Source organism: Thalassophryne amazonica, chromosome 2 (assembly GCF_902500255.1).
Source record: "Thalassophryne amazonica chromosome 2, fThaAma1.1, whole genome shotgun sequence".
In the NCBI taxonomy this organism is placed as follows: domain Eukaryota; kingdom Metazoa; phylum Chordata; class Actinopteri; order Batrachoidiformes; family Batrachoididae; genus Thalassophryne; species Thalassophryne amazonica.
This window is the reverse complement of record NC_047104.1, coordinates 21164742-21180069: the sequence shown is the minus strand read 5'-3', so window position 1 is coordinate 21180069 and position 15328 is coordinate 21164742. Positions and strand designations below refer to the sequence as shown.

The window sequence follows — 15328 nt, the reverse complement described above, 5'->3', positions numbered from 1 at the left end:
CAAAATCCCTAGGAGGAGTTCGTTCAAATACAACATGTGGAAATCACGCCAAAATGAGAAGAAAATTCAAAATGGCCGACTTCCTGTTTGGAGTAGACCCATGGTGCAAGAGACTTTTTTGTACGTCTATGCAAGTCACACATGTGTACCAATTTTCATCTTCCTACTCCCAAAAAACCCCTATGGGGAGGGGTTTTTGAAAGTTTCAAGGGGGCGCTATTGAGGCATTTTGCCCCGCCCATGGGCGACGCCCCTATGAATTGTAAGAGGTTGTCGTGCTCGACCTGTGTATCAATTTTCATGATGATGTGACAAAATTAAAGCCGTCAAAAGGAAGAACGTAATTTCATGGCGAATGGGCAATATTCGGCACACCGCCACACGGATGCCATTACTCGTAACTTCATGGCGTTCATCGCCTATGTTCACCAATTTGTTCTGCATGTTTTAGAAGTGGAATGAAGTTGATTGGGTTAAGTATGTGACATCAGGACCTCTTAAAGTAAAAATAGGACATTTCAGTAGCGGGGGGCGCTATGGCGCAGGTGGGAACTTAAGATATGTAGACGTTGAGGGCGGAGCCCTCATCATGTCCAGCAAGTTTGAAGGATCTACGATGAAGTATGTGGGCGTGACAGCCGTTCGAAGTGAAATGGCGTGCTCCGAAAAGCTCGCCAAAGTTTGACGACCCCTAGCAGCCACGCCTTTTGACTTAATTAGAATCTTTTGATAACTTTTGATCACCATTGTGTTGTAATGATTTTGACCAAATTTGAAGACAATCGGAGGAAATCCCTACGATGAGTTCGTTCAAATGTAAGTAGTGGAAATGGCCAAAAATGGCAAAAATTTGCTCAAAATCGAAACAAAATCAAAATGTCGATATTTCACCATGACAGTAAGATACTTTGTCTTGCGTCCTGGTATGGTAAATATGTGTACCGAATTTCGTGAGGCTACGATGAAAAAAGCCCAATGAGGAGGGGTTTTTGAAAATTTCTAGGGGGCGCTATTTCGCGATTTTTCTGCGACCATGTGCGACGCCCCCAAAATACCGAATTTCGGATCCGGCCGGACGACTTTGGAAAGTTTAGTGAGTTTTTGAGCATGGGAAGAGGCCGAAATTTCGATTTCAAAAGTGAGAATAATAATAATAATTAATAATAATAAACAGCACAATTACAATAGGGTCCTCGTAGGACGTTGTCTACTCGGGCCCTAAATAGAATCTTTCCTCAGTGAGTGCTGCTGTAGTTCAGTAATGATCTGTCCCCATGTTAGACTAACAGCGTTTGTCAGGAACCGTGTTTGTGGAAAATAAAAGCCTTGTTGTTGTATTTCACCAAACTTTATTTATTCCAGCGGCTGTAATCTCGCGGTGCTACCATGCAGACATTTTGCATCTTATTAAACGTGGTCCCTGTGGCTTTTTGAAGTAATTTGATAAACGTCGGCGTCCCGGTTGGTGCGGGATTTTGCCGTTCTTTGGTCGGACAGCTCTTCAGGTGATAGACGGAGCCGGACCTGCCGAACCGGCGGACTATCAACGCTTTCTGAGGCCGTGCTTTGTGTTGTTTTTTGTCGGTGCAGGAAACATGGCGACTCCCGCCGCTGTGAACCCGTCCGGTAAGTGGACCGACAGCAGATTGGGCCGGGATAGGGCCGGTTTTTCTCCGCGGTTGTACGCCGTCAAGGCGGCTGCTCGGCCGCTGCGTTAGCTTGATGCTGTAGCAGCTTCGTTGTAGTGTTTATGAGACGGTGACGGTACCGACGGTTAGTTGTCCGTCCATGGCCCATTGATTCCACACGTTGTTGCGTGTCTCGGAACCAAAACACAGACAGTCTTTGTTGTGTTTTTACCCCAGAACGATTCCACGGCGCTGACTGTCAATCTGCGCTGCAAACTGTGTCGGATTAACGGCAACATTTTTCGCCTCCACTACAAAGAGCGCAGCGCCGCGACGACACGCGTGACTCCACCAAAGTTCACATTTAATCACACCTGCACAGTCTATAGTGTTCGCAACCGGTGCCGAGTTACAGCGCAGAGTCATCAGAAGGAACCAGACTCATATCGGGGGTTCTGCCTTGCTGAGTTTGATCAGATGGGTCAAATGATGTAAAGTGTTAAAAATATAAACGCAGTTTGTGTTGAGTCTGTCGCTCCACCAGTAACGCGTTGCTAAATTTACAGAGATTGAGCGCAAAAAAAAAAAAAAAAAAATCACATTCTAAAAAGTATTTTTAAATACTTGCAGCCAGTCATAATTATAGTAATGTAATAATTAATTGTAACGAGCAGCTGCACTGCCTGCGGGTGAAGGATGGTTTGGCCTCCTCACACTTTCGGTGGTGTTTTTCAGATTCCTGGAAGAAAATGTCGATTTGTTGTCTTACATGGATGCAGAATATGTATTTTTTTAGTTTTGTTGTCTCTGTACAGAGAGAGAGATGCCGTACAGAGAGAATGAAGCTCAAACCGAAGTCAAATTCCTTGTGTTCTTATGGATACTTGGCGAATAGGCTATTCTGATTCTGGTTACTCTACCACAAAGGAGCTGAAATGAAATCATCTGCATGTTCTTGAGTCAACTTGTAGTTTAACTACAACCCCTAGCAAAAATTATGGAATCACCGGCCTCTGAGGATGTTCATTCAGTTGTTTAATTTTGTAGAAAAAAAAGCAGATCACAGACATGACACAAAACTAAAGTAATTTCAAATGGCAACTTTCTGGCTTTAAGAAACACTATAAGAAATCAAGAAAAAAATTGTGGCAGTCAGTAACGGTTACTTTTTAGACCAAGCAGAGGGAAAAAAAATATGGACTCACTCAATTCTGAGGAATAAATTTAATTACCCTGTAAATTTTCATCCCCAAAACTAACACCTGCATCAAATCAGATCTGCTTGTTAGTCTGCATCTAAAAAGGAGTGATCACACCTTGGAGAGCTGTTGCACCAAGTGGACTGACATGAATCATGGCTCCAACACGAGAGATGTCAATTGAAACAAAGGAGAGGATTATCAAACTCTTAAAAGAGGGTAAATCATCACGCAATGTTGCAAAAGATGTTGATTGTTCACAGTCAGCTGTGTCTAAACTCTGGACCAAATACAAACAACATGGGAAGGTTGTTAAAGGCAAACATACTGGTAGACCAAGGAAGACGTCAAAGCGTCAAGACAGAAAACTTAAAGCAGTATGTCTCAAAAATCGAAAATGCACAACAAAACAAATGAGGAATGAATGGGAGGAAACTGGAATCAAGGTCTGTGACCGAACTGTAAGAAACCACCTAAAGGAAATGGGATTTACATACAGAAAAGCTAAACGAAAGCCATCATTAACACCTAAACAGAAAAAAACAAGGTTACAATGGGCTAAGGAAAAGCAATCGTGGACTGTGGATGACTGGTTGAAAGTCATATTCAGTTATGAATCTCGACTCTGCATTGGGCAAGGTGATGATGCTGGAACTTTTGTTTGGTGCCATTCCAATGAGATTTATAAAGATGACTGCCTGAAGAGAACATGTAAATTTCCACAGTCATTGATGATATGGGGCTGCATGTCAGGTAAAGGCACTGAGGAGATGGCTGTCATTACATCATCAATAAATGCACAAGTTTACATTGATATTTTGGACACTTTTCTTATCCCATCAATTGAAAGGATGTTTGGGGATGATGAAATCATTTTTCAAGATGATAATGCATCTTGCCATAGAGCAAAAACTGTGAAAACATTCCTTGCAAAAAGACACATAGGGTCAATGTCATGGCCTGCAAATAGTCCGGATCTTAATCCAATTGAAAATCTTTGGTGGAAGTTGAAGAAAATGGTCCATGACAAGGCTCCAACCTGCAAAGCTGATCTGGCAACAGCAATCAGAGAAAGTTGGAGCCAGAGTGATGAAGAGTACTGTTTGTCACTCATTAAGTCCATGCCTCAGAGACTGCAAGCTGTTATAAAAGCCAGAGGTGGTGCAACAAAATACTAGTGATGTGTTGGAGCGTTCTTTTGTTTTTCATGATTCCATAATTTTTTCCTCAGAATTGAGTGATTCCATTTTTTTTCCCCTCTGCTTGGTCTAAAAAAGTAACCGTTACTGACTGCCACAATTTTTTTTTTCCTGATTTCTTATAGTGTTTCTTAAAGCCAGAAAGTTGCCATTTGAAATGACTTTAGTTTTGTGTCATGTCTGTGATCTGCTTTTTTCTACAAAATTAAACAACTGAATGAACATCCTCCGAGGCCGGTGATTCCATAATTTTTGCCAGGGGTTGTAATATAACACATTATCTGTCCCTCTCTCTGCTCAGAGCCCGTAAGTCACTGGAAGGCCTAAATCCAGTGGAACCTCAGTTTTTTAACTTAATTGGTTCCTAAATGTTGTTCTTAAACCAGAACCAAGTTTCCCATAAGAAACAATGTAAAATGGATTAACCAGTTCCTGGCCTCAAAAAGAACACTGTGATGTCCCCTCATTACCCCATCCCCGTAGAGACGGTGCCTGCTCCCAGACCACCAATAACCAGCAAAAATCTATTTAAGCATAAAAATTCAAAAAGAAAAAATAATATAGCACCTTCAACTGCACCACAGACTAAAACAGTTAAATGTGGTTTATTAAACATTAGATCTCTCTCTTCTAAGTCCCTGTTAGTAAATGATATAATAATTGATCAATGTATTGATTTATTCTGCCTTACAGAAACCTGGTTACAGCAGGATGAATATGTTAGTTTAAATGAGTCAACACCCCCGAGTCACACTAACTGCCAGAACGCTCGTAGCACGGGCCGAGGCGGACGATTAGCAGCAATCTTCCACTCCAGCTTATTAATTAATTAATCAAAAACCCAGACAGAGCTTTAATTCATTTGAAAGCTTGTCTCTTAGTCTTGTCCATCCAAATTGGAAGTCCCAAATACCAGTTTTATTTGTTGTTATCTATCGTCCACCTGGTCGTTACTGTGAGTTTCTCTGTGAATTTTCAGACCTTTTGTCTGACTTAGTGCTTAGCTCAGATAAGATAATTATAGTGGGCGATTTTAACATCCACACAGATGCTGAGAATGACAGCCTCAACGCTGCATTTAATCTATTGGTTAGACTCGATTGGCTTTGCTCAAAATGTAAATGAGTCCACCCACCACTTTAATCATACCTTAGATCTTGTTCTGACTTATGGTATGGAAATTGAAGACTTAACAGTATTCCCTGAAAACCCCCTTCTGTCTGATCATTTCTTGATAACATTTACATTTACTCTGATGGACTACCCAGCAGTGGGGAATAAGTTTCATTACAGTAGAAGTCTTTCAGAAAGCGCTGTAACTAGGTTTAAGGATATGATTCCTTCTTTATGTTCTCCAATGCCATATACTAACACAGGGCAGAGTAGCTACCTAAACTCTGTGAGTGAGATAGATTATCTCGTCAGTAGTTTTATATCCTCATTGAGGACAACTTTGGATGCCGTAGCTCCTCTGAAAAAGAGAGCCTTAAATCAGAAGTGCCTGACTCCGTGGTATAACTCACAAACTCGCAGCTTAAAGCAGATAACCCGTAAGCTGGAGAGGAAATGGCGTCTCACTAATTTAGAAGATCTTCACTTAGCCTGGAAAAAGAGTCTGTTGCTCTATAAAAAAAAGCCCTCCGTAAAGCTAGGACATCTTACTACTCATCACTAATTGAAGAAAATAAGAACAACCCCAGGTTTCTTTTCAGCACTGTAGCCAGGCTGACAGAGTCAGAGCTCTATTGAGCCGAGTATTCCTTTAACTAGTAATGACTTCATGACTTTCTTTGCTAATAAAATTTTAACTATTAGAGAAAGAATTACTCATAACCATCCCAAAGACATATCGTTCTCTTTGGCTGCTTTCAGTGATGCCGATATTTGGTTAGACTCTTTCTCTCCGATTGTTCTGTCTGAGTTATTTTCATTAGTTACTTCCTCCAAACCATCAACATGTCTATTAGACCCCATTCCTACCAGGCTGCTCAAGGAAGCCCTACCATTAATTAATGCTTCGATCTTAAATATGATCAATCTGTCTTTATTAGTTGGCTATGTACCACAGGCTTTTAAGGTGGCAGTAATTAAACCATTACTTAAAAAGCCATCACTTGACCCAGCTATCTTAGCTAATTATAGGCCAATCTCCAACCTTCCTTTTCTCTCAAAAATTCTTGAAAGGGTAGTTGTAAAACAGCTAACTGATCATCTGCAGAGGAATGGTCTATTTGAAGAATTTCAGTCAGGGTTTAGAATTCATCATAGCACAGAAACAGCATTAGTGAAGGTTACAAATGATCTTCTTATGGCCTCAGACAGTGGACTCATCACTGTGCTTGTTCTGTTAGACCTCAGTGCTGCTTTTGATACTGTTGACCATAAAATTTTATTACAGAGATTAGAGCATGCCATAGGTATTAAAGGCACTGCGCTGCGGTGGTTTGAATCATATTTATCTAATAGATTACAATTTGTTCATGTAAATGGGGAATCTTCTTCACAGACTAAGGTTAATTATGGAGTTCCACAAGGTTCTGTGCTAGGACCTATTTTATTCACTTTATACATGCTTCCCTTAGGCAGTATTATTAGACAGCATTGCTTAAATTTTCATTGTTACGCAGATGATACTCAGCTTTATCTATCCATGAAGCCAGAGGACACACACCAATTAGCTAAACTGCAGGATTGTCTTACAGACATAAAGACATGGATGACCTCTGATTTCCGGCTTTTCAACTCAGATAAAACTGAAGTTATTGTACTTGGCCCCACAAATCATAGAAACATGGTGTCTAACCAGATCCTTACTCTGGATGGCATTACCCTGACCTCTAGTAATACTGTGAGAAATCTTGGAGTCATTTTTGATCAGGATATGTCATTCAGTGCGCATATTAAACAAATATGTAGGACTGCTTTTTTGCATTTGCGCAATATCTCTAAAATTAGAAAGGTCTTGTCTCAGAGTGATGCTGAAAAACTAATTCATGCATTTATTTCCTCTAGGCTGGACTATTTTAATTCATTATTATCAGGTTGTCCTAAAAGTTCCCTGAAAAGCCTTCAGTTAATTCAAAATGCTGCAGCTAGAGTACTGACAGGGACTAGAAGGAGAGAGCATATCTCACCCATATTGGCCTCTCTTCATTGGCTTTCTGTTAATTCTAGAATAGAATTTAAAATTCTTCTTCTTACTTATAAGGTTTTGAATAATCAGGTCCCATCTTAACTTAGGGACCTCTTAGTACTATATCACCCCAGTAGAGTGCTTCGCTCTCAGACTGCAGGCTTACTTGTAGTTCCTAGGGTTTGTAAGAGTAGAATGGGAGGCAGCTTTCAGGCTCCTCTCCTCTGGAACCAGCTCCCAATTCGGATCAGGGAGACAGACACCCTCTCTACTTTTAAGATTAGGCTTAAAACTTTCCTTTTTGCTAAAGCTTATAGTTAGGGCTGGATCAGGTGACCCTGAACCATCCCTTAGTTATGCTGCTATAGACATAGACTTAGACTGCTGGGGGGTTCCCATGATGCACTGAGTGTTTCTTTCTCTTTTTGCTCTGTATGCACCACTCTGCATTTAATCATTAGTGACTGATCTCTGCTCCCCTCCATAGCATGTCTTTTTCCTGGTTCTCTCCCTCAGCCCCAACCAGTCCCAGCAGAAGACTGCCCCTCCCTGAGCCTGGTTCTGCTGGAGGTTTCTTCCTGTTTAAAAGGGAGTTTTTCCTTCCCACTGTCCCCAAGTGCTTGCTCACAGGGGGTCGTTTTGACAGTTGGGGTTTTTCCGTAATTATTGTCTGGCTTTGCCTTACAATATGAAGCGCCTTGGGGCAACTGTTTGTTGTGATTTGGCGCTATATAAATGAAATTGATTTGATTTGTTGTTACCGTTATAACAGCATTTCATGCATAAAAGTAGGGATGGGTATTGATAAGATTTTATCTTTAGATTTTACTTATCAGTCTGATGCTTTATCATTTCCCTTATCAATATCGCTTGTAAATTTTCTGTGTCTTAAAAGTAGGCTTCACAGGTTTTCTATGTCAACATTTTATCGAGTCTTAAAGTAAATAAATATGAAATTGGTCACCGGGTCCTTGATTTCTGGACATAAATAAAATCTGGACATGGTCACTGGATCCTAGATCTCTGCACATAAATAAAAATAAATCTACATGGTCACTCGATCCTACATCTCTGGACATAAATAAAAATAAATCTACATGGTCACTGGATCCTACATCTCTGGACATAAATAAAAATAAATCTACATGGTCACTGGATCCTACATCTCTGGACATAAATAAAAATAAATCTGTACATGGTCACTGGATCCTAGATCTCTGGACATAAATAAAAGCAAATAAAATCTGTACATGGTCATTGGATCCTAGATCTATGGACATAAATAAAAATAAATAAAATCTGTACGTGGACAGTGGATCCTTGATCTCTGGACATAAATACAAATAAAAAAATCTGTAGTTTTTGTCAGAAGCATTTCCTTTCAGGTGACAAATTTAACCCCATAACCCTGAGCTGCGGTCTTGCAGCCGGCTGCGCTGCAAGTCAGAATCGGAATATAATTTATTGCCAAGTTAGTTCTCGCATACAAGGAATTTGATCTGGTATTATTGGTGCATAAACAACGATTTAAAAAAAAAAGGAAAAAATTCTTCTGTAAGAAGTAGAAGAGTCAAATAGGCAAGATTATGTTCACTGTTAAAATCAAGATCAATGTAATTTATAAAGAACGGAGGACATCTCATTTTGGGGAAGAAAAAAAACATTTCTGGTCTGTTGTAGTTTATCTGTACAAGGTTTAGGTTTGATTTAAAACGGCGATTCGCTTTGAAGTTATTAATTCTGACCGGGCTCCTATCTTTCCAATGTTTGGAGCCACACAGTAAATCCCCCCGTCACACATAGCAAGAATGTGCAGGAACCATGCCCAATAAGACAAATGCCATAATCTGACGCCTGACGCATGCAATGACACGTTACTGCGCACCACAGAAAGGCGCAGCTGCCTGTGTTATATACAGTTATCATGGAGACAGTAGTTCACATTATTTATGTTGCCCATGTGAAGGAATGGACAAATATCTGTACTGTAAGATCTGTTGTGGATATAACAGCCTGCTCAGATTTGCAGCGGTGTGCACACAGTAGTACACACCGCCGCACTGTTCACATTCACTGTACATGATAATTCATAATTATTATCATGATGAAGCGTGCCATATACATGTCAACAGTTCCTTTGTGCTTCTGGAGGGAGGGAACATTGGAGGTGGACATTATTATACGTGGCACCTGCAGGTCATACCGGCAGGCTTTGCCGTGCCAGATCCATCTTGAGGTTCAAATCGTTTCGGATCCTGTTTGCCGCCATCGGAAAATGTAAATTGCAGTCAGATGGTCCTCAGATTGCACATGGACCACCGTTGGATAGGTGTTCCATCTTGACGGCACCCGGAGCATTTTGAACATGTGCATCACACTTGGGGCGGCCAGCTGATTTTGAACAACTGTGTGGACTATCGCAGATGGCTGTCAAAACATTTCGGAACTGAAACCCGACACTTTTCGGATGTGCACCGATTCGTCATTCTGACGCTATTCTATGTGATTCTGGCTATGTGTGACGGGAGTATTAGTCCCATAAAACAGATGACATTATTATTTTTTCTTTAACCTGAGGCACAGTAAATTCAGTGCACTTCCCACGAAAATTGATTGAGGAACAAATAAAAATGCCAGTGTGGAAGGAATGGGGGACAATTCTCATTTCTTGCCAGCAACAAGACGAGAGGCCCAGTTAGTGACTTTAATCAGCACAAAGGTGTTTAGTTTTGTCTGAGTCTCTTCCAATAACCTGTTTAACAGGAATCCTTTTATTTTCATATAATTGATAATTAAACAAATTTTTGAAAACAATATGAAATACTATATTACTATATTAATACTATATTCCAATAATAATTTAATGTAACATTTAAGAAAGCATGGAATTAGTTTGTGGTTGTCTTTAAAGAACACACTAAGGAATGTTACCTAATAGTCCGGTCACACGACATACGACGATTCCTGAAAAAAGGAAAAAGTAAAAAAGTCACAAATCGTCGAGAAAAGGTGGACAAATGAGCTTTTGACTTTTCCCACCACCAAATAGCCTGAGAATCAAGAGCGCAAAGGGAATGAAAGAGGAACAAAATGAAACCGAAGCTAATGTTGATCTCCATGCTTTGAACAAAACACACCTGGAGCCACTACTGGAGCAGTGTGTGTCTGCGTCCTGCTCTGTGTTCCAGCTGCAAACAAGCATGGGATCTGACTCACGGTGGAGATCTGTGGGCATGTCAGTGGATCCACCTGCTCTGGTTCCTCGTCCAGAACAAAAGAGGGATCATTTCCTTCATCATCAGAATCCTCACTGTTTCTTTCAGACTGACGACACGCTGTGCGCACCATCTTGCTCCAATTAAAAAAAAAAACAAACAAACAAAAAAACAAACGCTGGTGTGCTGTGGTGGCTGCTGTATCACTGTATTATGTTACTAAGCCATATATATTGTTTTATAACAGAAAACAAAAGGGGGAATAAATATAAGTGTAAATGATTGAACATATCAGAGCAGTAAATTGATCAGTCCGTGTGAACGCCGCGCATTGACTCCCTGTGTGTGTTTTTTTTTCCACCAGTTGCTACTGATCCACAACGTGAATTCTGCCTTCCAGAGCAGCTCTTTATATAATCATCTGAATCATCTACCTTTTGCCACATGTACAGAACGGCTGGATTGTCATTCCTACGCTCATATTGTTATATTTAATAAAAATAATGAGCGCACGCCGGAGGTGATGGCTGCTGCTGCCACTGTGTTCACGTGCAATTACACATCATTTTTTGTCGTTTCAAATTCTTCAGTTCCTTGTGGCGGGAGCATGGTTTTCATTTTATTTTTGATAAAATAATTCATTGTATCCACACAAAAGATTAATTCTGGCATGTATATATATAGTCATTTCCCTTTTCACACCAGGGCTGCTTCCAGTTGACGTGTTGGTTTACGTGTTGGCATCAGAATTTTGGCTCTCTGTTGGGACTGTTTACACAGAGACTGCTACCTGCTGCTTTGGACTTGAATTAAGTCTTTTTCAAGACTTTTTTACTTTTTTACCTTTTTACTTTTTTTTTTTTTTCTTTTTTACTGTGCTCCAACGCCTAAGGAAGACCTCTAACGGTCGAAACATCGCGACGGAGCACTTTTATCAGCTAACTTTCATCAGCGTTGGCAAGCTAACTAGCTTGCTAACGCTTTCGTTTTTATTTTTTTTTATTATTTTTTTTATTTTATTTTATTATTTTTTTTCTCTTTTAGCACTGTTGTCGTGCGTTATCTGTGCTGCTCCACAGCGTGTTTAGTTGATTTTTATTTTATTTTAGCACTGTTGTCGTGCGTTCGCTGTTGTCGTGCGTTGCCTGTGCTGCTTCATGGCCTGTTTGGTGCCTTGATTGGGGCACTCCTTCTGCTGAATCACCTTTAAATTATTTACACATTATTCACTTTGTGTGTTTTTAGGAATCCGCTAGGTTGCGTAGCTACTAGCTCTTAGCCGATTTAGCATGGCGGCTTCTCCTGTCTCACCCGCACTTTTCTGCTCTGGGTGTGAAATGTTTAGTTATTCCTCGGCCTCCTTTAGCAGTAACGGTACTTGTAATAAGTGCAGCTTATTCGTAGCTTTGGAGGCCAGGCTGGGCGAATTGGAGACTCGGCTCCGCACCGTGGAAAATTCTACAGCTAGCCAGGCCCCTGTAGTCGGTGCGGACCAAGGTAGCTTAGCCGCCGCTAGTTCCCCCCTGGCAGATCCCGGGCAGTCGGGAAAGCAGGCTGACTGGGTGACTGTGAGGAGGAAGCGTAGCCCTAAACAGAAGCCCCGTGTACACCGTCAACCCGTTCACATCTCTAACCGTTTTTCCCCACTCGACGATACACTCGCCGAGGATCAAACTCTGGTTATTGGCGACTCTGTTTTGAGAAATGTGAAGTTAGCGACACCAGCAACCATTGTCAATTGTCTTCCGGGGGCCAGAGCAGGCGACATCGAAGGACATTTGAAATTGCTGGCTAAGGCTAAGCGTAAATTTGGTAAGATTGTAATTCACGTCGGCAGTAATGACACTCGGTTACGCCAATCGGAGGTCACTAAAATTAACATTAAATCGGTGTGTAACTTTGCAAAAACAATGTCGGACTCTGTTGTTTTCTCTGGGCCCCTCCCCAATCAGACCGGGAGTGACATGTTTAGCCGCATGTTCTCCTTGAATTGCTGGCTGTCTGAGTGGTGTCCAAAAAATGAGGTGGGCTTCATTGATAATTGGCAAAGCTTCTGGGGAAAACCTGGTCTTGTTAGGAGAGACGGCATCCATCCCACTTTAGATGGAGCAGCTCTCATTTCTAGAAATCTGGCCAATTTTCTTGGATCCTCCAAACTGTGACTGTCCAGCGTTGGGACCAGGAGGCAGAGCTGTGGTCTTATACACCTCTCTGCAGCTTCTCTCCCCCTGCCATCCCCTCGTTGCCCCATCCCCGTAGAGACGGTGCCTGCTCCCAGACCACCAATAACCAGCAAAAATCTATTCAAGCATAAAAATTCAAAAAGAAAAAATAATATAGCACCTTCAATTGCACCACAGACTAAAACAGTTAAATGTGGTCTATTAAACATTAGGTCTCTCTCTTCTAAGTCCCTGTTGGTAAATGATATAATAATTGATCAACGTATTGATTTATTCTGCCTAACAGAAACCTGGTTACAGCAGGATGAATATGTTAGTTTAAATGAGTCAACACCCCCGAGTCACACTAACTGTCAGAATGCTCGTAGCACGGGCCGTGGCGGAGGATTAGCAGCAATCTTCCATTCCAGCTTATTAATTAATCAAAAACCTAGACAGAGCTTTAATTCATTTGAAAGCTTGTCTCTTAGTCTTGTCCATCCAAATTGGAAGTCCCAAAAACCAGTTTTATTTATTATCTATCGTCCACCTGGTCGTTACTGTGAGTTTCTCTGTGAATTTTCAGACCTTTTGTCTGACTTAGTGCTTAGCTCAGATAAGATAATTATAGTGGGCGATTTTAATATCCACACAGATGCTGAGAATGACAGCCTCAACACTGCATTTAATCTATTATTAGACTCTATCGGCTTTGCTCAAAAAGTAAATTAGTCCACCCACCACTTTAATTATATCTTAGATCTTGTTCTGACTTATGGTATGGAAATAGAAGACTTAACAGTATTCCCTGAAAACTCCCTTCTGTCTGATCATTTTTTAATAACATTTACATTTACCCTGATGGACTACCCTGCAGTGGGGAATAAGTTTCATTACACTAGAAGTCTTTCAGAAAGCGCTGTAACTAGGTTTAAGGATATGATTCCTTCGTTATGTTCTCTAATGTCATATACCAACACAGAGCAGAGTAGCTACCTAAACTCTGTAAGGGAGATAGAGTATCTCGTCAATAGTTTTACATCCTCTTTGAAGACAACTTTGGATGCTGTAGCTCCTCTGAAAAAGAGAGCTTTAAATCAGAAGTGTCTGACTCCGTGGTATAACTCACAAACTCGTAGCTTAAAGCAGATAACCCGTAAGTTGGAGAGGAAATGGCGTCTCACTAATTTAGAAGATCTTCACTTAGCCTGGAAAAAGAGTTTGTTGCTCTATAAAAAAGCCCTCCGTAAAGCTAGGACATCTTTCTACTCATCACTAATTGAAGAAAATAAGAATAACCTCAGGTTTCTTTTCAGCACTGTAGCTAAGCTGACAAAGAGTCAGAGCTCTATTGAGCTGAGTATTCCATTAACTTTAACTAGTAATGACTTCATGACTTTCTTTGCTAACAAAATTTTAACTATTAGAGAAAAAATTAGTATTTTAGTTATTTTCATTGGTTGCTTCGTCCAAACCATCGGCATGTTTATTGGACCCCATTCCTGCCAGGCTGCTCAAGGAAGTCCTACCATTATTTAATGCTTCAATCTTAAATATGATCAATCTATCTTTGTTAGTTGGTTATGTACCACAGGCCTTTAAGGTGGCAGTAATTAAACCATTACTTAAAAAGCCATCACTTGACCCAGCTATCTTAGCTAATTATAGGCCAATTTCCAACCTTCCTTTTCTCTCAAAGATTCTTGAGAGGGTAGTTGTAAAACAGCTAACTGATCACCTGCAGAGGAATGGTCTATTTGAAGAGTTTCAGTCAGGTTTTAGAATTCATCATAGTACAGAAACAGCATTAGTGAAGGTTACAAATGATCTTCTTATGGCTTCGGACAGTGGACTTATCTCTGTGCTTGTTCTGTTGGACCTCAGTGCTGCTTTTGATACTGTTGACCATAACATTTTATTACAGAGATTAGAGCATGTCATAGGTATTAAAGGCACTGCGCTGCGGTGGTTTGAATCATATTTGTCTAATAGATTACAGTTTGTTCATGTAAATGGGGAATCTTCTTCACAGACTAAAGTTAATTATGGAGTTCCACAAGGTTCTGTGCTAGGACCAATTTTATTCACTTTATACATGCTTCCCTTAGGCAGTATTATTAGACGGTATTGCTTAAATTTTCATTGTTACGCAGATGATACTCAGCTTTATCTATCCATGAAGCCAGAGGATACACACCAATTAGCTAAACTGCAGGATTGTCTTACAGACATAAAGACATGGATGACCTCTAATTTCCTGCTTTTAAACTCAGATAAAACTGAAGTTATTGTACTTGGCCCCACAAATCTTAGAAGCATGGTGTCTAACCAGATCGTTACTCTGGATGGCATTTCCCTGATCTCTAGTAATACTGTGAGAAATCTTGGAGTCATTTGTGATCAGTATATGTCATTCAAAGCGCATATTAAACAAATATGTAGGACTGCCTTTTTGCATTTACGCAATATCGCTAAAATCAGAAAGGTCTTGTCTCAGAGTGATGCTGAAAAACTAATTCATGCATTTATTTCCTCTAGGCTGGACTATTGTAATTCATTATTATCAGGTTGTCCTAAAAGTTCCCTAAAAAGCCTTCAGTTGGTTCAGAATGCTGCAGCTAGAGTACTGACGGGGACTAGCAGGAGAGAGCATATCTCACCCGTGTTGGCCTCTCTTCATTGGCTTCCTGTTAATTCTAGAATAGAATTTAAAATTCTTCTTCTTACTTATAAGGTTTTGAATAATCAGGTCCCATCTTATCTTAGGGACCTCATAGTACCATATTACCCCA

At 40.6% G+C, this 15328-nt stretch overlaps 1 protein-coding gene across 2 annotated transcripts in view; it reads left to right on the top strand.

Annotated features, from left to right (window-relative positions):
• The first annotated feature begins 1316 nt into the window (after positions 1-1316).
• arnt2 (aryl-hydrocarbon receptor nuclear translocator 2) overlaps positions 1317-15328 on the top strand; it is a 107592-nt gene continuing 93580 nt past the window's right edge. The window contains exon 1 of one of the 2 annotated variants that reach the window (XM_034184160.1): positions 1317-1626. In XM_034184160.1, the coding sequence (XP_034040051.1) occupies positions 1596-1626 (31 nt within the window). In that variant the 5' untranslated portion in view covers positions 1317-1595. The remainder of the gene's footprint in view (positions 1627-15328) is intronic. The other variant, XM_034184159.1, reaches the window with a different exon arrangement.